This window comes from Pezoporus occidentalis, unplaced genomic scaffold, assembly GCF_034315485.1.
Source record: "Pezoporus occidentalis ecotype Australia unplaced genomic scaffold, CSIRO_AGI_Poc_V1 ctg130, whole genome shotgun sequence".
Classification (NCBI taxonomy): domain Eukaryota; kingdom Metazoa; phylum Chordata; class Aves; order Psittaciformes; family Psittacidae; genus Pezoporus; species Pezoporus occidentalis.
Window position 1 is genome coordinate 1,221,650 of NW_026913104.1, and position 25,968 is coordinate 1,247,617.

A 25,968-nucleotide genomic window follows, 5' to 3' on the forward strand; every position below is an offset into this window, starting at 1 on the left:
GACTTAATCCAGGCACGGTCAGGGCCTGAGTCTTCACCAGCAGACACCATCTTTCTGAACCTGGCACACACAGATGTCCTGTCCAACCTGAAATGCTGCGCTGTTTCCTCCTGCTCGTAAACAGAGCAGGCTTCAGCATCACTAGAACAGAATCGGAGGCTGCTATTGTCTGCTTTTAATAGTGACTACTGCACATGGTGAAGACAAGTGTCCTCACAGGCATCTCTGCTTCCTATCTGTATTTATCTATGACTTAACCGCTACATAAACCCCTTTCAGTTGTGTGCAGGCCAGATGTAAAGGGCTGCAAACCTCACTTGGGAGAAAATCAGGTCACAGTGTCATGGTTTGCAAGTCCATCAAACACTTCATAATAACCATTGTTAATATTTCTTTAACAATGTAGCCATGAAGCTGGTTTTCTTTGCAGACCACAGGAAAAAGCACGAAAACCAAAAACTAACATCAGCAAGAAAGCTAATCTTGTTTCCAAATAACAACAGCAACACAGAAAATCTCTGTGCTGATCTTGTGACTTCACAGAGCTCTGTCAAACCATAAGCTGGAAAACAAACAAGGGTGCAGAGGAAAACCCAGGAGCTGAAAACGTGATGGAATGATGCAGGTTATGAGTATGTTTGTGTGAACAAATGGGCAGTCAATGCTAGTCTAAACAAATACGTGTGTACTTCTCTTTCCGAATACCTGCCTCCCTTTGGGACAGCTTTAGTCATAAATAAAAGTGATTTTGATCAAGCATAATTCTCCTAGTGTGCTAGAATAAGCCAGCAAGATCGCAGAGCAGCTGCTGTGGTTTCTTTAGAGAGATTTGCAGTGTAATGGCATGAGGATGTCTTCTCTCACACCAGGGGACAGCCTATGCTTGGTCTGAAGCTGTCATTTATATGGTGTGGTGCTCTGGCTAGTAGGTTAAAAACATACTTATGTGCCCATATCTGGCCTGGCTTAAATCCAATGCATGAGATGATTCAGTGGTACATGGAGTTGGTATCAAAGAGCTGAGCTACTGCTTCTACCTCCCTATGGGCCGTGGGCCAGTTTCCCTAGAGAGAATAGCACAGATAATGATACAGAATTAAAGGGTTTGACCCAAAACAAAACTGGCGAGTTTGGAATCTAAATCTAATGAGTAGGCTTGCTAAAAGCAGAGACATCAGGGAAAATATTTATGCTTTTGTAGCACTGTACACCCACTTTGCACTCTGTTTTGCTGTAAATGACGGTACAAGTGCCGAACAACAGGGAATCAGCTTCTGCAATCTCTGTGAAGGCTAGAGTCTAGATGCAAAAGTCGCACCAAATTAAGCTACAGACATAGATTTATGACAGAATTACTGTGGCTTGGCAATTTACTGTGTTACAGTAATTGAGTTTGTGAATGTTCTCAGCTGGTGGCAGATGCTTTAGGTTACATTCCTTCATTGAGGTTACATTAGCATGCCTACCTTGGAATTTGCTATGAGTTAAGATTATGCAAAGAGTGATTTACTGGGGCTCAGTTAATGCACGGTAACCTGTTTAGCCATGGAGATATGCCTGTGTGTCTGAGCCTGCTTGTCAAAGGAAATATTCAGGTCTATATGGCAGTTCTCAGGGAATCGTATAAGGAACATGTCTGATTGCCTTTTTGATGAATAAGCCTGGTAAATGACTTCAAAGATGAAACCAGAACCAGTCCAGATTACAGAGTGTGAAACACCAGGAACTGGAACATGATTCAGAGATACCAGTGAAAGCCAAAAGCTGGTACATTTTGCCATCCACTTAATTAACAAAAGCAAAGGGAAGTTCTCCATGAAGCAGACTCATTTTGAGACATACTTCTTCACCCAGCCTGTCTGACAAAGAAAAGCTCTCTGAACAAAGCAAGGTGCTTGGAAACAGATGTTTAAAACCAAAAGCGTTGGAGTAAAGCTGTCACCCTGCGGTAACAAATGCTGCACTTCCACCAAAGTGGCGCCAGCAATGGGGCAGGGCACCCCCCTTCACAGGGGGTTCATCCCAGCACATCTTCACGCTAAAGAGGCCTTCGGAAGTATATTTGCTGCCTGCAAGAGGAGGAACTGACTGTAAGCATGTGTGTATGTGCACAAGCATGCTGAGCAGGTAAAATCATAGGCAGAGAAGATACCTTTGCAATCAAACCCATTACCAGCTGTCTTCCTACCCAAAGTGCATGTTCCCCAAAAGTCTGAAATCCATGCTTATGCTTTCTGCACGCCACCCAGCACCTTCCAGACACCCCTGTTCCTGACCTCATTTACTACTTAGCTCCAAAAGCTGCCTTAACCCACTGTGAGGCCCTTCCCTACGCACAACTTTAGAACTCTTAACCTTTGTTGAAAGCCAAAGCCATGTCTCTTTCAGCACAGGGATTGTGGAGAAGAGATGAGCTGAAATGCATGCAATAAAAACACTCGTTTGGGAGTCATTTCCCTTCTCAAGTCCTCTGTCAGCTTCAGGACCAAAAAATCCCCAGTAAAATTTGAGTAGAAAAGCCAAAGCTATGTAAAGCAGCATATTTCTTTCAGAAATCAGAGTGCAGCTCCAGTTCCCAAGGAACTAATCCTTGCTATTTAGCCCATCTGGATACATCTGGAGCGCAGTTCGTTTGACACAAAAGTTCAAGCAGCAAAGCTGACAATTATAAGCATTTGGTTTTTTTTTTCTTGGTTTAAGGCTCTATTTTCTCTCCATCTAGATCAATACTGCATAAAAGACGCAATTTATCAACTGTGCTTAGCTGCCATGGTCCATGAAACCCAATCAAAGCTAAAAGAAGTAATTACTGCAATTACCCTGGTCTATGCTGACAGGCTACAAGAGTCAACACTCCAACACGTGCACTCACCCACGCAACAGGCTCAGGGTAGGACGGTGGAAACCGGTCCCCATAGTAATTAATCATAGCAAGCATCAGTCACTCTTTCACCTCCGGGTGCTCAGAGCAAGTGTCTGACAGCTGAACGTCAAGGCTGAAAGTGGAGCTGCAGCAGGAGTGTCAAGGATTCAGTTAATCTTGGCCATGGACAGTTCAAGTCTCATCACTGTGGCAATCATCCTCCAGACATTAGAGATGGGGTTGGACATCAAACAAGAGCACAGTTTGAAGGGAGATCAGCACTGTAACTCCCTATTATATGGCTCACTTGAGTGTTTAGCTGCAGAGGAATGGGTGGTGGTGTTAGTTATTGTCTGCCCACATCATAGTCTCGCTGTGTCCCTATGTCCAACTCTGGGAGTTGAAACCAGCCTTGTTCACATGCCAAGCTCATCAATATACCCATGTCTTCAAAAGCAACAGATTTTGGAAAGATTTGGGTTATGATTAAGTATATTTATGAGCAACTAATTATAATGTATGTTGTTACTGCTCTGTTGTGAACACAGCCATTGTAGTGATAGTCCGATGACAACCTGCAAATATTTGTAGACCTGCTGACCCATGTAAAGTAAGTGCCTCTAACTTCAGCTCTGAATGGTCTTCCTCCTACCCTAAACCAGGGTCATCATACTAGGCTACTGCTCCAGAGGAAAACCCCTGCTCTTCACTCTTAATGCATTATCTTTCTGCATCAGGGTAGAAATTGTTCAAAGAGTAAGATTACATGCCACAAAGGCAGAAAGCAAGAACATGCAGCCATCTCCTCAGCTCCTGCAGACATCAGGGGTGCCTGAAGATAAACTTGGCTGTACTTCAAGAGCCCCTCTGGCCAGAAATAAACAAAGGATGCAAAAGGGAGAACACCTGAGGAATTTGTCTGCCAGACCTTGCTTGATTTGGGCGTCAGTATCTTTGGAAATCTTCTAAAGGTCTAACTGGAGCCTTCGGATTTCATATAGAAAATCTGGGTGACTTGCTATTAAATGAGCTGATCTTAGTAGCTTTAAACTCTTGGAAACCAGTCCACTTGCCTTCCTCATGCGATTTCCTCTTCCCCTGAGTAATGGCATTCTCTGTATCAAAGCTCACTTCAGACTGGTGCTCAGATAAATGCTTCACATTCCCATTGTTCTTAGTGTGGAGGGACACTTGATTGAGCCGGCTGCACCACAGGGGGTGCACTTTGTTTTCCACTTGAATACTTCTGTTTGAATCATAGAATACCAGGTTGGAAGGGGCCTCAAGGATCATCTAGTCCAATGTCTGGATACTGTGCACAAGCTAAGCTGAGCTAATGCATTGCATAATGAGATGCAGTAGTAAGCACTGTAAAGCTGTTCTCAAGGTAAATGCAGTGCGAGCCAAGCTGAGCAGTTACAGTGCACTGCAGACCCTCAAGGGCCTCAAGGGGTCACACTGCTACCTTCATCTGGCAAGCTGATCATGTTAGATAAAAAGGCCAAAGCTGTACTGAGCTGGGGAAGGAATGTCACCTTCCGTCAGCATGCACTGCCATTCCCTTCTAAATTAAGAAAAGCTTTCCTGCTCGGATGCTAAGGTGGTTTTACTCTGCTGCTGCTGCTGCTGTATGGGTATGTTCCTCCAATAGGCTTAAGAAACACTCATTTAACTCAGTCCCTCAGCAATGTGAAGTGTTCTGGCATGCTGAGAGTCTTGTTAATATGATAATACCCTTGACAGCACTTCTTTACAAAGAGCCTCACCAGATTTTGGGCAAGTTCCCCCTTTTCTCTGGTTTTGCTTGTTTATTTTATGGTGGTGGTGGTGGTTGCTCTTTTCCCCTGTTACTTTTGTAACTGTCTCGATGGATTCATGTGCTGTGACATTTTCCATCATTTACTCGAGTCTCTGGGGATGAGCCACAAACAGAACACAACCGTGCTCAGTCAAAAGGAGCAACGCATCGGCTAAATAAACCTTCTCAGCTCTCCTGGGAGAAACCATGCTGGATGTGAGACAACAAATATTTCTTCAAAACACAGGCAGGCCAGGCTCAGCAAAACCTTTTGGCAGCCTGGAGTCTTCTCCAAAAGGAAAAATTAATTCCCTGAGCTCCTTATAAGGATTAGTTGGAATTTTTTTCCTGCTTGGACCACGCAAAAGTTTGTCCAAAGAACAGCAATAAGATCTATCCTATGGTGATAAGAACACTCCTCTGCCTTACTAGGAACTAAGCTTGTGCTGAAGAGCAGTAGAAGTGGCATGGAATGAGTCCAGATATGCCCCAGACTTCAGTTCTGTCAAAGCTAAAATCTGTCAGCATCCATAGAGTTTCTCTCAGACGAAGCCTTGGGTGGCATGGTTTAATGTGAGGCATCCCTGCTCATGGCAGGGCGCTTGGAACTGGATGATCTTAAGGTCCTTTCCAACCCTAGCTATTCTGTGATTCCCTTTTCTAAAGTAATGGCACTGTACCACAGGATCAACAACAGCAAATAAAGGCTCACTTTATCCTTTATTGCAGCCAATTACTGTACCTCTTTATTGTTGATCCTGGCCTCAGCTTCCTCTCTGTAATTTCTCCAGATGGAGGTTGAATCTTTACAGTGGTGTTTTCAACCAGTAACATTGTTTGGGTTTTGGTTTGTTGTTTTTTTTTTGTTTGTTTGTTTGTTTTTTGGTTTTTTTTTGTTTTTTTTTTGGGGGGGGGAGTTTGTTTTGTTTTCAATTCTGAACACAGCTACCACAGTTAAGTCATGTTCTGTGGGGGCTGGCTGAGCTTTCTGTCCATTCTGATCTTTTATCTTCTTTATTTTCCAGTTTTCAAACTACTTTTTTTTTCCAAACAGAAAGGAAGCACTTGCGCAACAAATAAATGGTAGCTTATTATAGCTGCATGCAAGTCAATTCACAAATCACCTCTTCACTGACCTGTACTCATGCAACTGGGTATATCATAAAGGGATATTCATATTTTGGAGAGAAAAAAAATTGTGAGGAGGTTTATTCCAGGAGTTCACACACATCCCCCTGAGTAAGTTGCATTAGACAGAAGAGAGTTATAATAAAATCAGAGTTAAGCTCTTCACACTGATCCCTTGTGCTTAACTTAAGCTAAGTTTAAACAGGTTAATTCATTAAAGAGTTACTGGGACACACACCCCCCCCCCCCCCCATGCCCATAAACTCCAACTCCATTGGGTAAATCTGAGAGACTCACTCAAAGAAAAGCTACTGCATCGCGTCCTTGTAAGAGCAGAGCAATTTGTTAACCACAGCAATACTTAGTGACTCATAACAGCATCAGCAGTCTTTCTTGCTAACCAAACAGAACACAGCTTTTCAACACAGATACAATGAACAACTGCTTCCCTACATCATTACGTGATTAATTCTATTCCCACAGGATTTTATTCTATTTGTAAATCACCCATGGAGGAGAATTTGGCCCATGATTCACATCTTGGTAACATAAAAATGATAATGTTTTCTGTATTTCAGTTGGGGGGAACCGAGTTACTTTTAGGTTCAATTGTTTACATCTTTTATTGAATTACAAGAAGGAAGATGTAGTTAAACTCTAAGTAACTTACTCCCCCCCCCCCAAGCTGTAATAAATGTGTAGCAGAATTAATTACCCTTGGAAGTAATGTCTGCAACTGATAACTTTGAAGGACAAGTTAGAGGAACGTGTTTCAGGGATTATTTCACGTGGAGGACAGGATACTACCCTTGGAGTTCTTTCCAACTGTATTAAAAACACTGCTCTTGGTAGCACCAATCATTGCCAGAAAAAGAGCTATTTACTTCAAGTAAATACATCATGTTTGATTTCTTCTGTGTTTGAGTCAGCTAACCTGCTGGGCTACCAGTAACCCCCTGCTTCAGCAAGTTTGTTTTAGGCCTGAATTCAGCATAAACAGCAGGCAAGTTTGCTGGGCAAGGAGAGGCTGCAACCCAGACATGGGAGAAAGCATTAACAAGGTTTTTGCTCAGTGAAGTGGAAGATATGCAGAGCTCTGCATGGAAGCAGTGCTGCAACAGCATCAGCCTGATGCAGGTCAAAAGAGGCAACCTCTGTAGAAAGAGCACAGGTATTTCTCTGGCTTTATTCTCACTAGGCAGGCTTTCTCTAATGGGAGCACTCCCCCGGTGTTTCAGCCTTTCTAGGGTTTTAGGCCAGCTCCACTCAGAGGTGCAAAAGAAGGGGGGATCTCTCACACAGGGTCTTTGCTTTGCATACAGCAAACATCCCAAGCACAGCTCCATCATGGTATCTCCTCACCAGACAGCCTCCATGCTGTTGAACTCAGGCCTCTCTGGGGCTCTAACAATGTACTGTCAAACTTTAAAAGCAGTCGTTGTTGGGCTGTGGCTTGGGTGTTGTTTCTGGTTGGTTTGTTTGGGTTTTTCTTTTTCTTCTCTTCCCAGAAAGGAGAAAAAGGGGTTATAGCTGGGCCAGTAGCAAGTTGCAGAAGAGAAGGGTTTCATGCTGTGCACTAAGTCAGAATAAAGGAAAGTATAAACTGATGGCAAGATCAAAAAATATTAAACTTGCTGAAGATGAAATGCCTGTTAGGAGAAAAGAGCAAGCACTCCTTGGTAGCCAAACAGGCACTTGGTTCCATTACTCTGATGGAAGTTCTCACACCTGCATGCAAGGACAGAACTGGGTGGAGAGATGCTTTCTGAAATGATGCATGGTCTTTATTTCAAAGGGAAAAGATAAAAATACTCCCTAAAGCTGGGGAGTAGCACAGGTAAGTGATGGATAGTCAGGAAAGAGAGCCGTCAGAGCAGGATTAATTCTGTCAGGCCATGAAAAACCTGTGAAGGAAGTAAGGCATGTCTTACACTGATGTCTAATACAGTACAGATCCTACAACCACCTCCTTGTAACAAAAAGAAACACATAGCATTCACTATTTCTTCTTACATTAAAATCACTGCCTCCTACATTCACATCATTGCTGTCAGAAACATCTTGATTCTCCACACTTAAGGGGGCATGGAAAAAAACAAGCATTTCTGCTAAAAATAGACTTTTTTTCCCAAGCTGTACTTATTCAGATCCGTTTTCTCCAAAATGCAGGATTATTTCAGTTTAATCGCATATCTACATAGTCCTAGTACTGCCAAACAAACAAACTGTAGTCACTAGCAAGCAGGAGCTTCCCCCCCCCTCCAGATTTGCCACTGCTGAGAGAAGACTGCTTAGATAAGCAAATACTGGAAACACACCCAGAAGAAAGTAGTGACTTCAAAAGGTTTCTCTTCTGAAAATCCAATGCTTTAGAAAACTTCAGGCAAAATGGTAGAACTGCTCACAGAACTGAATGCTGCTTAACATGAAGCTATTTGCATAGAAGCACAAGGCAGCAACACACAGAGACACAAAGTCTTTGAAGATTCCTTCATGTGATAAAGTCTGCTAAGCAACTCAGGGCAGTGAATGAAAAGATCAAGGCTCCAATGCATTTGGATCAGCTGAAAGATCTGAGGTCTTGCACCAGGGCAGAGACAGGACAAAAATTAAGGCATCTGAGTCTTAATGAAGGTAACTTTTAAAGACAAGAAGAGAGCAACAGACACAATAGAAAAGAAAAGCAGTGTGCATCTACAAGCAGACAGGTGGGATCCCGAGCAGGGCATGCAATTTGAATGACTATATGCTATGACTGTATGATCTTACAACTAGATTCATACTGATAGATCATTCTGCAAGCGAGATGTGGCTGGGCATACAGGTAATACAGGGATGGATTCATGCCAAGAAGTGCATAGAACTCTTCAATTCTTTTCTGGAGCATCCACCTGCTTTCATTTAATTAATGGAGATGTATCTTACTAGGAGAAGGATTTTTCTTTCTCTCACCCACTTCCACTCTGGACCATTCTTCTACCAGGCTGTGAATTAAAACTGTATGATCTGAATGGCAAGAAACACCAAATTCCTTAGTCCTTACTTAGGAAAATAATCTCGTACGTGACTTTTCCCCCCAGTTTTGTAGAGGGGATGATATTCTAGCAACAACTTCCCAATACCCTCCTCCAACTTGTCTCTTGGTGCATGCTAATTGTAAATGAAAATTAAGCCTCCTCAAGTGCTGTCTTCTGGAAGGAATTCTGACATTGCAAGGATGCAGAATCAGTGAGAGACAAGTCTGTTCTAGCGATCCCTCTTTGTCAATGACACACCACTTTGTTTATTCCTGGAATAAGCCTTATGACCAATCCTTCTATCCCTATGGCACTTGAGTCAAAAAGACCTTATAGGCCAGTTCTGGCCAGCCAGAGGTATTTCCAGGTGTGATATTGCTTTCATTTCAGATCAGAAAGATAACAGAGCACTGGCACTTTCCACTGAGCATTATTTTGAATCCTGTAGCATGGAAACAAAAATATTTGATGGTTGATCAATGCAAAACAAAAGGAAACTCAAAGACTTCATTTCAAAGATGTTTTACTGTAAAGAGTTCCCCACAGAAGACCTAAACTTGTTACTGAAATGCCCACAAAGCATTTTGATCACAAGAAAATCAGCTGTCCCGCAAACAAGGTTTAATCAGAAATGCTATTGCTCCATGCTGCTCATGACAAATCCCCACTTGCTCACTTTTGGTTAGTTAGGTTGTAAATTTCTCAAGCAAAAAGTTGCTTATAGTTAGATACAGCACAAAGAAAGTAGACAGCACATAGGAAATCAGTAACAGTCCTAGCTTTCATCCTTCTGGTAAGAAAGTGAGATGTCCTAAGACCATTCCTTGGTTCAGTTGATATCTTTACTCTTTAATGAGTTTATTTGTGTGGTGTTTGTTGAGAACCATGTGTTAAAAGTCACACCCTGGCTGTTTCCCCATGGATCTCTTAGAGAGAAGCAGTGGAAATCAAACACAGACAGCTGGTTTGATATGCCCAAGTTACATGACAGTGAATTAACAGAGCGTGGGGTAGCTTCAGAAGGAGCTTACAGGAATCAGAGAAGTGGCACCTTCAACCCAATCAAAGGACAGTACCACAGCAATGTGAGAAGAACTCCAAACATCACAGTTGTTGTGTCCTCTTTTAAAAGCTAGGAAAAGCTGCTGTGATTAGAACATTGCTCTGTTCACACAAACAACTTTGGGTACCTTAAAGACATGATTTTTGAGAGGCATTAAGGGTCAAAAATCAGGTGTTTTGAAGAGCCTAAACAGCATAAGCAAGAAATAAGCTGTTTAGAAGACTTATGTCCTGTTACTGCTCCCTTCAAAAGGGACTCCTGACATATCCAGCCTTGGCTGTCAGCGTTGCCAGGTCTTGGTTAAGAACGTGATAGAATCATCAGTATATTTATCAGCAGGGACAAAAGATGGAAATGTATTTGAACAAGGAAAAGGGTGTGTGTGATGGAATGGAGAGCTGAGATTAATTTTAGAACTACCACGCTGTAAGTTGCACAGTCACAAAGCAGAGGCTGGAATTCCAGAGTTTGTAAAGATTCACTTAATTTCTATAGAAACTGAGCAGCAAACAGGTAATTTTCTCTACGAATTGCTTCTATCACCTCTGTAATGCTCTGCAAGAAGAATGTGTTTCGTTTGTGTCTTCTTAATCCCCTGTTATTTTCCTGATAAATTTAATTAAGCTCTTCTAAGAGAACATTCTATGACAAATGAGCTGAGGTTTGTTTTCCCGTCAGTGATGACAGAAATAAACTGTTGAGCTATGTGGCAACTGGAATAACTTCTTCTGTATATGGATTCCAAATGATATTAAGCACTGCAGACATTCACTTTCCCCAGCTAAATCAATACAACTGAGTTAAGATAAAGAGCTCTGCAGTAAAGGCCCGAGTGTTTGAAGCATGGCTTCCAACCAGTCCTTCCCTCCTCTATATGATGCCCACAGCTGCCATTTCTGGAACGCCTCAAAAGCAGATTATCTCTGTGGAAATCGGGTAAATGCAAGCAGCTTCAAATGCATCCATTTCTATGGAAATGAATCCAGAAGAATAACCTACTCTGCTGTGAAATGGGCACTAAGGATCCTCCCTAGATCACAGCACAGCTGAACACTGCTTCCTTGCGATAGCTTTTGCTTCCTGTGCTGGCACTCTTTGCAAAATACTATTATTCCAGGGAGGCCTCTTTTGAGCATCCTCTTTGTTTTGCTGGGGACTGGTTACCAAGCAACACACACTGCATTATCAATGGTCCAATAAAAGGTAACTCGAATGGGACACTTCTTAGTTTGGTTTTCTCTTTGTAAATTTTAAAGAGAAAATTTATTCTAGGCTAATTCCTTTTTTCTAATATCCTGCTTATTTCAGACAATCAGTTGACCCTCCTGGACAGAATTTATCAGATCACAAGGTTACCAGGGTCCAAATTTACACATATTATATCTGAAGACAGATACTATAATTAACAGTTGTGTTACCATGCAAAGGAGCTCAAAACAGGCTGTCTCATGTGAAAACAGATATCCATGGTTCCCCCTGCCCCAGTTTTTCCATTTTAACCAAATAAGAATGGAGAACATCTGCCTTTGTTCCTGTCTGACAAGCAGCTGTGGAGACACTGACACAAGTAAAGCCAGAAGTGTTGCAAAAGCGCAGCCCTCAATGCTGAGTCCAGATTCCTGACGACCCGTGCAACCCGTTTCCTACATTTCAGCTACAGGATTTCCAGAGCTGAACATAAACACCAAAAATAAAAATCAAACCATCCTTCAGGAATAATTAAACCTTTAATGCCTGTCACTGCTCAGCATTTATGAAAGGTTCTGGTATCCTAAACACTTCAGCTTCACTTTGAGAAGAGGGAAAGGCAAGGAAAGATCACATGCCATTAGTAGATTTAAAGGTTGAACATAAAAAACCCTACTGATACTCAAATAAGAATCCTTAATTTTCCGTATGATATCAGCGAGTTCCCCAACTGCTTTTCTATTACTCTACTCATCTACCACAAACACCATCACATGTAGGGACGCAGAGAGACCAGCAAAGAAGTGCATACGTGTGGATAAGGCACAGGGAAGTGAGCCATGCTACTTTTAATTGTCATGTTTCTACAACTCGCTTGAAAGCGACAACTGTGATCAACACAGACAATCTGGGAAACATGCACTGTGTACACCAGTAAGAAGTCAATCTTCCATGCCTCACTTCTCCCCCGGCTCCCATCTGGAAATTATGGGGAGTAAAGCCAACATAAGCCATTCCTGTCACAAATTTGAGATCACACATTTAAAACAAACAAACAAACCCCAAACCACAAAACTCCTCCTGACCCTTACTTCAGTTACTGCTGGGGTGTTGGGTTGTTACTTGGGCTGTTGGATTTTCTTATTTAGGACACTACTGGTACAGGGAGACCAGTATTCCTGCTGCCAGTCACATCCATCACGTTGCAGGATTTCAAGCATCACTGCTAAGGAAAACATCTTCAAAGCGATATTGGAGTAAAAGTGTCACACCAAGGGAGAGCTACCTGTCTATGCCTCATACTTCTTTAATGTCATGCCTTTGACAGCTTAACAACAGCTGAACAGCTTTGGTCTCAGTCCAAGATTTCCAGGCTGTGTGAGTATGAGAAGTATGACACTTCAGTTAGAGGCAAAGCTTCCAATTTCCTACAAATACTCATCTCTTTGAAGCTAAGCATGAGGAGCGCTGGTTCTGCAGCCCATGGCTCACAGCAGTGGCTGCGTGGGTTTGAGTCTTGCCCTTCCCACTCCTGGTTCTAATGAGGCCTTTCCACCCCACATAGGAGGTAGCAGCAGCAGGTCGAGTTTAGGATCACCTTAATCTTTAACACAAAGCAAAACAAGCCTCACATGCCAGTGTTTCTCTGTAACTTGTTCCTTCTCTCTTTCGCCCCTGAATCCAGGTATATGTTTTCTCCTGTTTGCCAATGCAATATAGTTAGACTTCCACATCACAATGTAGCTTAAGTCTCAGAGCATTTTAAACCTGATGCTCTGCTCTATCCTGATCAAGCAGCTACCAGCTTTTCCTTGACAATAAGCATTTTTCAGGGATCAAGCCTAGGAAAAGCCACTAAGCAGAACCTCCTCATACTAAATCAGTTCTAGTTGCTGGCCACAGCTGAAAAGGAACTCCCTTTTGTACTCCATTTACCCTTGTTCACATGAGGTAAAGAACCAGTACAACATTTCTGAATGGCTAAAGCAGTCAAGGAGACATTGGAATACCAGCAGAGCAAACAAGAACAGTTACTGATGTTCAGCAACAGGAGACACTCTTTAGCACAGTTATATTTCTTATCAGCCCAAGCACAGCTACAGGAGCTTCGACTGCTCTCTGTTCAGACCTAGTAAGCCTATTTGTCTGGAGCTCACCATTCTCTCACTGTAGGAAGCAAATTACATGCATGCATCATTGCTTTGGCTTGCTTGCTGGGACCTGAAATACACTGCATGCATGAGCAGACTTCTGTTTCTTCATCGACAAAGGATAAAAAGCAACACTTGCTAAAGCAATGACTCCCAGCTAATAACGTCCATCAGGAAAGACACATCTTCCCTCCTGCAGAGCTCTGGATTATTTGCTTACAGCACAGCACCATTTCAGTTAGGATGATGAAAGAAAGGCACATTCTGGAAGCACTTAGCAAATCACAGTAGGAATGTAACAGGCTGCACAAAAGCGCTACTTACTGGAACAAAAGAATCAAATCCATGAAGACTGTATGTTCTCCAGAAAAGCAGTCAAGCTCTAGAACATCTTCCTGATGGAGACCCAGAATTACTTCCCAGCACAGACATGACTTAAACCTTGACCTGAAAATAGCCCATTCTTCTGTGTATCAACTGTTAAGTAATGACTTCTCTGGGGCTAGAAAGTCTCCTTTGCTCTCCAGCCAACATACTGAGTAACCTATGCTACTACCTAACTTATTGCTGAGCAATTTTCCTGATTCTTCACTCCTAATAAACCACCACAAATAGGACCAGAGACAAAAATAGGATGCATTCCTCACAAAGCCTGTTCTACTCATCCACAGCAACATACACAGAAGAACATTTTCAGCAGGAAAAGACTGAATTTAAGGCATTTATTTCCACACACCTTTAGTGATGTCTTCCAGGAAACCCCCATCTCACAGCAGACTACAGGAAAGCTCTTCGGGATTAGCCTTTAATCTAATCTCTACAGCTGACTTTTATAACCCCCACCCATCCATTTCCTCAGACTAATTACCTGCCAATGTTCCCAGCTGTTCACTGCTCTTAAAAAACCCACAAAGTTAAACACCCCCAAAACAACCCAAAACCCAAACAAACCCTCAAACGTCCTACAAAAAAAAGCACCCCAAAAACAACCAGAAAAAAAAAAAAAACAAAAAAACAAAACCCCACAAAAAAAACACAAACAAACAAAAAAAAAATGAAAGCCCCCAACCCCCCCAAAATATAAACCAAACCCCCACATGGGTAGGAGGATTTGGGAAACTGCTTTTCTGAGTAGGAGCTATTTCGAGCAGTCTATGGAACTCCCACAGCAGCATTTTGTTGTTAAGACTGGAGGTTATTGGTAGCCCTCATGGCAGGGAAAAGGATTCAGAACGGAATCCATGTTTTGGATTATCCTTAGAGCCGCCTTCCTAATGACAGCCTCAAGTGTTTAAAGTCACAAGTGTGAAGGCGGTCAGTAATAGGAATTCTTAGGAAACAAGTTCTTGGCTCTTTTCCTCTGAAGGGATGGAGTGGTATTATTCTGGAATTTCCATTCATTTAAATACATCCATTTAAATACACTCTACTAGTGATTTTTCTTCCTTCTTTGTTTTATTTTGTCTTTCAGAAACAAGATGTCAGAAAACCTGACACGGTGCTGTACCGTATGCTTAGTGTCTATTTCCAGCAGCAGGTGAGAATCTCATGATTGAATTCCTACCTGTGCCAAGGCCATTTTACACCAATTTGCTCTGTAGGAAAACATAGAATAAAAGCAATAAAATCTGTGGAAGACTTGTATGTATGGGTTGCTGTGCACAGTTTCAGCATTGCCCATGTGAAAAAGGAGTACATATAGCAATTTCCATCTCTGCACAGTATTAAAACAGGAAAGCACTGCCTAAAGCCATCATCACCAAGCCCAAATATTCTAGAAGCTTGGTCAGATTCTGGAAAATAATTTGTCAGCTCATTTCTGCAGCCCCATTTTCTTTTATTCTTTTAGTGCTCATGATCATAAACTTTCCATTAAAAAAAAAAAAAAAAAGGAAACAAAAGAGGAAGGCAAAAAAGTATTTTCCTGTAATCACCAGGTGACAAGATATGATAGTTTAAATCATAGCAATTGATATTGGAAACTTCAAGTCATAAATGCCAGACTTGATGAATCTACAAATCTGTCCTTCCTGAAACAATTTTGGGTCTTGAAATCTTAGCATGATTCACCAGAGTCCTATTCCCTGATTTATTCATCAACGACTCCTTGCCTTGAAGCAGCGTAATGATGTTTTCTCTCTGATGCCTAACTGCCAACTGGAGGGCTGTACAACCAGTGATATCTTCCACGTCAAGCAGAGCACCGGCCTTAATCAAGGTCTTTATAATGGCCATATTGCCCTTGAGAACAGCAAGGTGCAAGGGTGTCCAACCCACTTTGTTCTTAGCATTAACATCTGCCTTGCACTCCAGAAGATTGATGACAGTCAAAAAGGAGCCCCTCTGGACTGCAAAATGGAGGGGGGTCCACTCTGACTTCTCAGCAATGTTGGGATCTGCCCCACATCTCAATAGCTCACAGACTACTGGCTCATCACTGTAGCGAGTGGCCAAGTGAAGTGGTGTCCAGTCCATGCTTCCTTTGGCATTCAGTTTGGCGTGGCTATCCTTTAGCAGGTGGATGATTTCAATGTGTCCTTTGAAAGAAGCCAGGTGCAGGGGAGTCCAGCCTTTGTCTGTCCTTAGCTCCACATTAGCTCCGTATTTGATGAGTTTCTCACAGATGAGATACTTCCCCCTCACCACAGCCAGGTGCAGGGCACTGTAATGATTTTGATCCAGGCTGTTGACAGAGGTCCCATTCTTCAGCAAATAGTGGACTACCCTGAATTTCCCTCTCTCCACAGCGACGTGAAGAGGGGTTCTATGGTTCTTCTGCTTCTTCTCCAGGTCTGCTCCTTGGCTGGCCAGCAGTTTCACCAAGCTGAAATGTCCAAAGCAAGCTGCCACATGGAGGGCAGTTTTGCCATCAGCCTCCTGGGTGTTGGAGTCAGCCTGGCGAGACAGCAGTACTCGGGCCACATTCTCAAAGTTGTTCTGTGATGCCAAGTGCAGAGGGGTCCATCCATCGTGCTCTTGAGCATTTACCTGCGCCTGGTGGTCCAACAAGAGGCGTACAATTCTGTCGTCCCCATTCTGAGCAGCAAAGTGAAGAGGTGTCCAACCATCTTCATCAGGCATATTGATGTCTGCACCGTGCTCTATTAGAATTGAGCAGATCTCTGGCAACCTCTTCTGAACAGCCATAATGAGTGGGGTGTAGCCGCAGACCACCCGGCTGTTCACATTGGCTTTACAGCTCAGGAGAAACTTCACCTTTTCCACATTTTCCTGGATCACCATGAGGTGAAGTAATGTGAGGCCATTTTCATTGACTCTGCACATTTCCTCAGACAGGATGTCCTCTGGGCTTTCAATCTCACTGTAAGAAGGTGGGATATGGACCTCCTGATTGTCAGTGTCTAGGGGGAGTGGAAACAAAATAGGAGAAAGAGAGTAAGACCAAGTGAAATAGCTTGGTGTGCACACAATGGGAGGGAGAGCATGTGAGTCTTCAAAGTATGAAATGAAATAAAAGTAATTTTAGAGATAGAGAATATGAAATGAGGCAAGATTGCTACATGCAGTGTCTCAGAAAGCAACGAGACGTTTGGCTTCTCCCTCATGGGAACTATATCTGCTGTTTTTTGTATAGTTCATTTTCCTTATCTTAAAAAGAAAGGTAACTCACATAGGAAACTTCCCTTAGTCACATCCTTATCACTGGAGGGTGACAAAATAGGCTTCACCTGCTTTATTTTTGAACTATAAAGGAAGTCTCATACATACCTCCACTCCTGGTGTCTTGGGGGAAGGTGAATTCTTCTTTGTCACTCTCATTTTCATGAAGAAGAAAAGAAAAAGCCATAAACCAAAGCTGTTTATTTGCATTCTACAATGTTTGAACATAGTTCTTCTTTGCTCCTGCTCTAGAATTTTGTATTTTCATTCCAGGGGTTTTATCCAATGCTGTTATCACATCCAACACTCAGCACAGCAAATCATGACACTAACAGGAATGTGGGAGCCTGAAAATCATCACTGGATATCAATGAGGTTTTCCTCTTACTCATTTGCTCCCAAACATACATATATTCTACATCCTCACTGCAGCGTGTGCACACAGCATCATCCCAGCTAGTCATTTTCTTTGTTGCACAGAAACCACCCCACTTCCTCAACCCTCTATACTCTGGCATCTTGTCTCTTGCTGACTATACAACTAGGCAAAACCTCAAAACAGCAGTAGTTCACACCTGCTACTTGACTCTGTATGCAGCTGACTTCTAGGCACAATTACACTCTAGTAGCTGGGTTAAAATAGTTCCTATCCTGAAACCTGATTTTTTATCTTAGCCAGAGAAACACAGGGGAGAACTCAGTGGCATTTCCTGAGTGGCACAGGGAAGCCTTCCTTACCTGCTGGTTCCTGGAGATGGCAGGCTTGTGGGACATCTTCCTAACAAGGCGCTCGTTCTCTGGATCTACTACAAGGCTTTGTATCAATGACAGCAGCATGTCTGTTTCTACAGGGATATCTACCAGAGCAGAAACACTGTTAATTGTGCAGACTACCCAGATATTCAGAACCCAGTCAGCACCCAAGGCTGTGGAAGTCTTCCACATAGCCTCCACATGGGGAGGAAGGAAAGAGGAAGAAAGAGGATGTGTTGACAGCAAATAGGTACCAAGCATTTCCAAGACCACAGGCAATATAACTGCCACAGAGTTATATGGGAGTTTATCCCCCACTTGTTAATCCATGCAGCTGAGCCCTGGCTAACATACATCACCTACCTGTAAAGCTTGGCCTTTGCTTAGGGTCTTGGTCCCAACACCTCTTCATCAAGTCAACCATCTGCTGACATTCCCCTGGCCAGTCATCGCTGATGGGCTCTAGGCAGGGCCTCTTCCCTGCTGCAACCTTGACTATAATGGCCATCATGTTGGCTCCTGTAAAAGAGCAACGTGCACTGGGCTTTTTCTCTGTGAAGATGGTTGTTAATAAACATTTAATAAGTGCAGAGCATGTAAGAAGCGTTCATATTTACCTGCATAAGGTTTCTTCTGCATAAGAACCTCCCAAATGACAATTCCAAAGCTGCAGGCAATGAGAGATCATGAGCAGTAGCTCCCATATGTACACAAATATAAAGTTCACTTTTTATTTTTATCTTCCTGAGAAATGGGAAAACTAGGAAACTTCAGGATGGAAGAATTTCATCCCCACACCAAAAGAACTTATGAATCATTACATACATCTCCGATGCCCCAGCAAAAGTGTTGGTGTAGTGGAGGAGTGACTTAGAGCATTTTCTGTGAAAGTCAGGCTCCTGAAGCCTTTTTTTCCACTGTACCACATTGAGTGTTTGAGCTCTTGACTAATGCAAGTTCATGTGTCCACACAAACCCTCCTTTGTTTCTTGTCTTGGGTTACAGTGTAGTGTAGTGACTAAGGAGCTGATGAATTTCCAGAACACAGATATGCATAAATACGTGGAAGTGGGCTGCAAAACATTTTGGCCCAAAGGAGAAAAGTAAACTTGAAATCTTTTCTGCACCTGTTACTGACCAAAATGAAGCTGAATACCAAAGTGGACAAGCAATATCACACTTGTTTTAAAAGCAAAAGTAATCTGAGCAGCCACTACTGTTTGTTCTGTGTTCTAATCTTACTCCTTTTCCATAGAAACTTCTACAACCTAACAGGTATGATGATTTCATTCCTCCTCACTCTCCACCACTGAGGCTGGAGTGCCACATGGCACTCCCAGTGTGTTCCCTACCAAGGACATGATGCAAAGCAGAGAGCCAAGATATGAGCAAACAAAATGAGGCAATGTGCCAATCTCTCTTGCTCTGTGTAAGAGTTAGGTGCCAACCCTCGGTGACCTCTGAACAGCGAGGCAGCCCTTACCTGTATACATCATATTTGATTCCTGGTGGCTTGCTGTTCTGGAGGAACATTTCAGGGGGGATATAGCTCAAAGTGCCTCTCAAAGCAGAGCTTTCAATATATTGCATTCGGCTCGACTGCTCCATCCATTTTGATAGCCCAAAGTCTGAGATCTGCAAGCAGATAAAAAATGAGAGCCTTCCCTCTAATGCTCACAGTCTCATACTCCTTGTATTAGCTGATGTATACCTCCATCCTTTGCGATCAGGGATTTGAGGAGCTACCTAGCAGCTGAAACTTACTAAACCCTTATAAAACTGGAATCAGCCCTTTCCTCTGAGTGCAGCAGATCACCATTCCCTCCTCAGTTGGAGCCTTAAGTTCCCAGTTCTGGCACAGGCTGTCTGTATGGTCTTGAGAATACTATGTAATTTGTTTACCAGCTACTTCTTATAAGCCCCACTGGTCAATCTTTCATTGAGCATTCCTGAAGAACCTAACTTAGGAAGATTCTGGACTCATTTGTCAAAAATAACCTGTCTATTATTTGAGAGATAACCTGTCCCTACAAACACAGCATAGGTCATACCTTGACGTGCATATTCCCATCTAGGAGAATATTCCCTGGTTTTAGATCTAAGTGCAGCAAAGGAGGTGTCATGCTATGCAGGAAATTCATAGCCAAGCCCATCTCATGAATAACCCGGAATTTGAGCTGCCACGACATTTTGTGAGTGGGAAGAATCTTCTCCAAGGACCCTCTTGCCATATATTCCATCACTATCCCTAAGGGGCTCCTGCAGACCCCATAGATAGTGACAATGTGCTGGAATTTGATCTTCTCCATCTTTGTTGCCTCTTCCATTAGACAGTTCATACTGGTCCTGGAAAAGTAAAAAATAGGTTTAAAAAAAGTGGTACTAAGAAATGGTATCAGTGCATTCACAGGCTAAGTTGCTGTACAGTAGTTTATGATATCCAGTCTTTGAAACAACCCTGCCTACCCCAAAAAGGTTCATTCCTATTTTCCCCTTGAATTGGTGATTATGCAATCACATGATGATCTTTTGCAGACTAAAATCTAACATAAAAGGGTGTTATGACTTTTCAGAACGAGCCAAGGACTGCTGGGGCAACTTCACTCACTGGGCTCCTAGAGAAAGAGACCACAACTTCCATGTTAGTCCAGCTCCTGGAAGACCTTCAGTGACCACAGAAAGCCTTGTCCGCTGCAGTGAAATTCCCAAGTGATGCTTCCCTGAAAGCATGATGTCAGGAGCAATCACAGCACAGTGACCCGTGCCTTTTCCATACACCACGTCTACAAGGTAGCTGCGGTGATAGCCTGCACACTACTTGCAGGCAGCCAGGATTCAATGACACACTAACCTGCTGAGCTTGAATATATAGAGGCTTGCACAGCCAGAGGGCATGCCCTGGCCATTCCTATTCCTATGCCCACCTGCAGCTTTCTGTCTGTGAGCATGGTCAATCTGGTCCCAGAGGGAGTCTAAACGTGTTTGTCCATCATTGCCAGCCTTGGCAGACTTGCTTCACTAAATCTTTACATTCCCCAACCTGCTGAACAAGTTGCAGTGCCCAGAGCGTGCTGACAGCAGCCAAGCAGTAAAGTGCCAGAATTCATTCAAAAAGCACACCATGGGAATGCATCTGAGCCTGCAACAACATTACACCAGGCTCCTAATAGCTTTAAACATAGTTCAGTTAAGCAAATCCTTCTGCCAGACTTCCTCTAGCAGGCTCCCCATGGTAAGATGTATACCTCTGTAGGGAGGAAGCTCAGGTTATTGTCTTTCCCACTGTGGGAGAAGGGTTTAACACAAGAGACAGTTGCAAGTCTCCCAGCCCAGGAAAAGGGTGGGTGTGGAGGAAGAAGTACCAAAACACATTGCTTTTACAAGCCCACAGACAGGAGTCCTAGGCACTTTTAAAAGCTCCTCTGAAACCTTTTCCCCCTTTGCCCCTCTTCCCAGACAACTGTGCTGCTGTGCCTTGTTTTGTCTTCCAAACCACTGAGTGGTCTGGGAGCTTTCAGTTTTCATTCTGGGGCTTGTACTTAGTGCTGATGGAGAAACCAGAACCTTTCTGTAATGCACTTGAGACAGCTCATGACAGATTCATACACCATGCACTCAAAGATGCTCTCTGTGGGTATGTGTGCATTGGGCAAACCATGCACTGAAGGTCTGCCTCTCTCAAATGTGGAAACCTTCTAAAGCCAACAGAAACAGGCGCTGAGAAATCCACCCAGATGCACAGGACAACGGGACTAATGCTGGCCCTTTGTACAAGAAAAGAAGGATATGGACAGATGAGAGACAGAGCAAAAAGTAAACTGAAGGTGCAGGTGCACCACTAGGAGAAAGAGCATGTCTGGATGGTAAGGCAAGTGAGGGAGGTCATCAAACTCAGCTGGAAATTCTCTGTCCCTCAGCTTTAGATCTTGTTATTTTTATGACTAATTTAGCTTGATAGATACCCATTCGTCCCTATGTCCAGCGAAAGCTTCAAATAAGTTATCAGGCTGCTTTTAGCCACATGCCCATGTTAAGTTTAACATGCCTACTTCAGCCTCCAGATTTCATTGTTCTGAATAAGTGCTCCTTTCCCACTTGAACATGCACATACACACGTAAGAGAAAGACAGAAACAAATCACTAGATCACCAGTGTTTTTTCCACTCCCTTTGGCCATCAAAAGTTTGACTTCCCAGGGAGAAGCAGCCATGCAAAGATTCCCTTCAAAGCTTTAGCACCAAAACACCGTGTATGGCTCTAACAGACAGTTTGAGCTGCTGAGCTAGAAGAGACCGCACAGTTACCTCTCCATGCTGGAGTCCTGCAGCAGGTACGGAGAGCATTTCAGGGCATAAACTGTTCTCCACTTCTTGTGCTTGACTTGGTACACGTGCCCAAAGCCTCCGCTGGCCACTTTAACCCAGTCTTCTTCAAAATCCGCCTTGTTAAAGACAGTTAAGCTGCCCAGTTGCCGGTCTTTCTCTGGAGTCATGGCAGAAAAGGCAGCCTGGCTGGCTGCCTCCTGCTAAGCAGGATCAGAGAAGAATGAAGGAGCTCTTCCTACTTCTGACTTGCAGAGGGAGGTAGGGAGTTACCTGAGATGAGCCATGTTACCTACTGCCAAGAGGCGGATCCTAAGCATCCCTCCCATTTGGTATGCAGAGGAGCACCATTGCTTAGTTCCAGGCACTCAGCCAGGCTGCTGCGCAGAGCTTGGCCAGCCTGGGTGTATGTCTAGGTTTCCATAAGGCTACCCTTCTCCCTCCGACTGAGCACCGCATGGGCAAGTGCTGAAGGAGTGCAAGGTGGAAAATGGTGCAGTGCAACAACCCTTTAGCATGATGGATGGGATTAGATGGGATTTAGATGGGATCCCTCGCCCGAGGCATCAGTATACACTGGGTGAAAGCAAGGAAGACTGATAGCTAAAGGGAAGGAAGGTCTTACAGAGAGAGAGAAATCCACAAGGCTCCTGTGCAGCACTGCACAGGTGACCTGGATGAAGAAGAAAAGTGGAAAAAACTCCAGGAAGAGCAGAGAAGTCCCCAGAACTGCATATGGGGAATGAACGTGAGGAAATAGAATAAAGATGGTGAGCCAGAGTGGTTACCTCAGGAATAAATTGTGCATCAATGCCCGGAAGGAACATGTGAATAAACAAGAGTGTACTGAAGAGCAGGTCTAAGCAGTTTAACCGTGTGACTGCTAGTAACAGCAAACACGCTTTGAGTTCCTTTATGCCTTCACTCCCCAGATGTAAAAAACCATAGTTTAATGACACTCGTCTGGGTCTTGTGCATGTACATCCTTAATGCCTTAGCACAGAAACTAGCTCTGTAGGTAAGTCAAAGTCAGCTACAACGTGGTGCTGGATTCCTTAGCGCTGCTGCAATACAAGTAATGACAGTTAGTGTTTCTGAAGGGCGCTTGCCATTGAGCCTGGACGTGGAATTTTTAGCTGTGTATGGGAGCTGAAGGGATTCTTGGAGGCAGACTGATGCAGGAGGAAACGCGAGCCGCCTCTGCCTTGCTTTAGACGGGAGGCGCTGCCCATCCCGGCAGCGGCGAGAGAAGGAAACAGCCCCCGAGGATCCCCCGCCCACCCGCAAGGGGGCGCAAGAGCTCGGAGGCCGCGAGGCCGCGAGGACGGGGGGGGGGACACGAGCCGAGCGCGTGCTGCAGCCCCCGAGGTTCCCGCCCGCCCGCGCGGCGGCGGTCACGAGCCAATTGCCTACAACGGGGGCACGCGCCGGGCTCGTGACCCCTCACCTCAGGGGCGCCTCGCGGGTGGGCGGGAAGAGCGAGGGCGCGCATTTACCTCAGGGGGCTGAGGGGGCGTCTGAGGCAGACGGGAGCGGGACCCGCCGGGGAAAGGGTAGTGATCGCCTCGGGATGGGAGGGAATCGGTGCCGTCGTCTTGTGGGGGAGGGTCTGTAATTGCCTCAGGATAGAGGGGAGCCGGTGCTGATGTCTTGGTGGGGAGGGGTCTGTGACTGCCTCGGGATAGATGGGAGCCGGTGCCGTCGTGTTGGGGGGGAAGGGTCTGTAATTGCCTCAAGCCGACAGGGAATTGGTGCAGTAGCTGGGGCTGGGGGGGGGGATCGCTGTTGTCTCCTTGAAGGGGGGGCTCAGTAATTGCCTCAGGGAGGGGGAGAGTCTGTGCCTTCTGGGAAGGGTTTGTAATCGCCTCGGGATGGTAGGGAGCCTTGGTGGGGAGGGGTCTGTAATTGCCTCAAGGAGGGAGGGAGTTTGTGCTTACGGGGAAGGGACCGTAACCGCTTGGGGAGGGCGGGAAGGAATCGGTGCCGTCGAGGAAGGGTCCGTAATTGCCTCAGGCCGGGAGGGAGCCAGTACCGTCGCCTTAGGGGAAAGGGTCCGTACTTGCCTCAGGGCGGGGGGAAGTCTGTGCCTTCGGGGAAGGGTCTGTAATTGCCTCGGGGCGGGAAGGGGTCGGTGCCGTCGCCTTGGTGGGGAAGGGTCCGTAATTGCCTCAAGGAGGGGAGGAGTCTGTGCTTTCAGGGAAGGGTCTGTAATCGCTTGGGGAGGGCGGGAAGGAATCGGTGCCGTCGAGGAAGGGTCCGTAATTGCCTCAGGGCGGGCGGGGGGGGGGGAAGTCTGTGCCTTCGGGGAAGGATCTGTAATTGCCTCTGGACGGGAAGGGGTTGGTGCCGTCGCCTTGGTGGGGAAGGGTCTGTATTGCCTCGGGGCGGGTGGGAAGCGGTGTTGTCAGGGAAGGGTCCGCGTCCGCCCCAGGGCGGGCTGGCGGCGGTCGGTTCCCGCCGGCCGGGCTGCGCCCTGCGCCTTCCCGGGAGGCGCGCGCAGGCATCGCTGCCGGGGGTGCAGCAGGACCACGGAGGATCCAGTCTCCGCCTGGAGCGGCCCGGAGCAGCAGAGAGCTCTTCACCCTCGTCCCTGCAGGGAGCCCCGGAGCACCCATCCCGTGAGAGGAGCTGATGGGTGAGCGTTTACCGGGTGGGAGGGGGGGAGGCGGGGGGCAGAGGGAGGGGAGGTGGGAGTAGGTGTGGGAGGACGGCGGGGCCGGTGGTGCTGGGGACAGTTCCCACGGGGCCGGGCGGGGCTGTGGGGAGCTGCCGGTCCCTTTCGTCCCAGACCGCGCTCTCCTGCCTTCGCACCGGTCTGCGGAGCAGACAGAGGCGGTGCCCGTCGTGTGGCAGTGAGAGGCAAGAGCGAGCGGGGGAAGACGAGGACGCTGAAGAGGAGCGGAGAGGGGAAGCGCGGGAGACTGAAGAGGAGCGGAGAGGGGAAGCCCGGGAGACTGAAGAGGAGCGGAGAGGGGAAGCCCGGGAGACTGAAGAGGAGCGGAGCGGGGGAAGCCCGGGAGGCTGAAGAGGAGGAAAGTGAAAGGCACTCTGGGCACAGGGACCTCCTTGTCACCGGGGCTGGGGTCACACAAGGGCGTCACTGGCACCTTTGGGGTGCCCTGGCTGGCTTTGAGCAGGGTGCCCTCCTTGTCACCAGGGTTGGGCTCTTTGCTTTTGCCATGTTGCTCCGTGGGTGGGTAGCCTTCCCGGAGAGAGGGGCAACCTTGTAAGCAGGGTGAGAGCCACCATCTCCGCAGCCTGGGGTGGGGGAAGAGGAGCTCCTGAATATGGGGCGTTGTGCTGCAGCCAGGTTAGCCAGCCCGTACCTCGGGCTCCGTGGGGCTTGTTGGGAGTGCTGAGCTGAGGGGGACCGCCCTGTAAGAAGGGCTGTGTGTGGCCCCTCTGCTGGGCGGGCGGTGTTGGGAGGGACCCCTTTAATCAAATGGGTGTTTCTGTCCCTGACCTTTCAGAGGCATGGGGCTGAGATGGGTGGTTGGGCGTGCCCTGCCCTGGGCTTCTTTCTCTCTGCTCTCAGTACCTGGGGCAGTTTAGGAGGGTGGACGCTAGTGGGGAAGGTGGGAGGCTGGGGCGAACCTGTCTGGGACCTTCCTCTGAGGTTGATGTCCCTCACTCCCCCGGGCGGAGGACCTGGTTTTTGCTTGAGCCCTCACTTCCTTGGCAGCCGTCCCTGGACAAGAACATTGTGTGGAACGGTGCCAGTGAGCACCACGGGTGAGCTAGACGAGGGGCGGTGGGCTGAACACAAGAGCACTGCCAACACCTTTAACTGGCGGTGCGCTGCGTGATCTCCCTGTAAACACGGCTGGAGTCTTTGGCCTTTTGCCACGATGCCCCACGGTTTGGCTGCCCAGAGAGCGTGGCAACCCTGTAAGGAGGGTGAGAGCCACCGTCCCCGCACCCGAGGGGGAAATGGAGCTCTCTGGACCCCTAGGCCACCCTGTAAGCAGGGGAGGGCCGTTTCCCTGCCCCAGCAGCAGCTTTCTGCTTGCTGGTGGCCTACCCAGCGTGACCCCCTGTTGTCAGGGCGTGTCACAGCGTTTTCCC

General features: G+C 45.9%; 1 protein-coding gene across 1 annotated transcript; it reads right to left on the bottom strand.

Moving 5' to 3' along the window:
- Positions 1-14,594: 14,594 nt before the first annotated feature.
- ANKK1 (ankyrin repeat and kinase domain containing 1) lies at positions 14,595-22,397 on the bottom strand. The gene is made up of 8 exons (XM_062608492.1): positions 21,886-22,397; positions 19,633-19,927; positions 19,065-19,216; positions 18,199-18,248; positions 17,945-18,100; positions 17,567-17,685; positions 16,937-16,982; positions 14,595-16,569 (listed from the first exon to the last, which is right to left on the bottom strand). Exons 1-8 carry the CDS (start codon positions 22,071-22,073, stop codon positions 15,221-15,223), a joined length of 2,355 nt encoding a protein of 784 aa, XP_062464476.1. The 5' UTR covers positions 22,074-22,397; the 3' UTR covers positions 14,595-15,220.
- Positions 22,398-25,968: the final 3,571 nt, after the last annotated feature.

Bases quoted from the DNA above. Each gene is read 5' to 3' on its own strand.
- ANKK1 (XM_062608492.1), bottom strand. From the start codon at position 22,073: ATGACTCCAGAGAAAGACCGGCAACTGGGCAGCTTAACTGTCTTTAAC. The intron at 18,249-19,064 runs GTAAGGGCTGCC...CATTGCCTGCAG, and splicing joins ATCAAATATGATGTATACAG to CTTTGGAATTGTCATTTGGG. The intron at 17,686-17,944 runs GTAGGTGATGTA...CTGCTCTGGTAG, and splicing joins GCAAAGGCCAAGCTTTACAG to ATATCCCTGTAGAAACAGAC.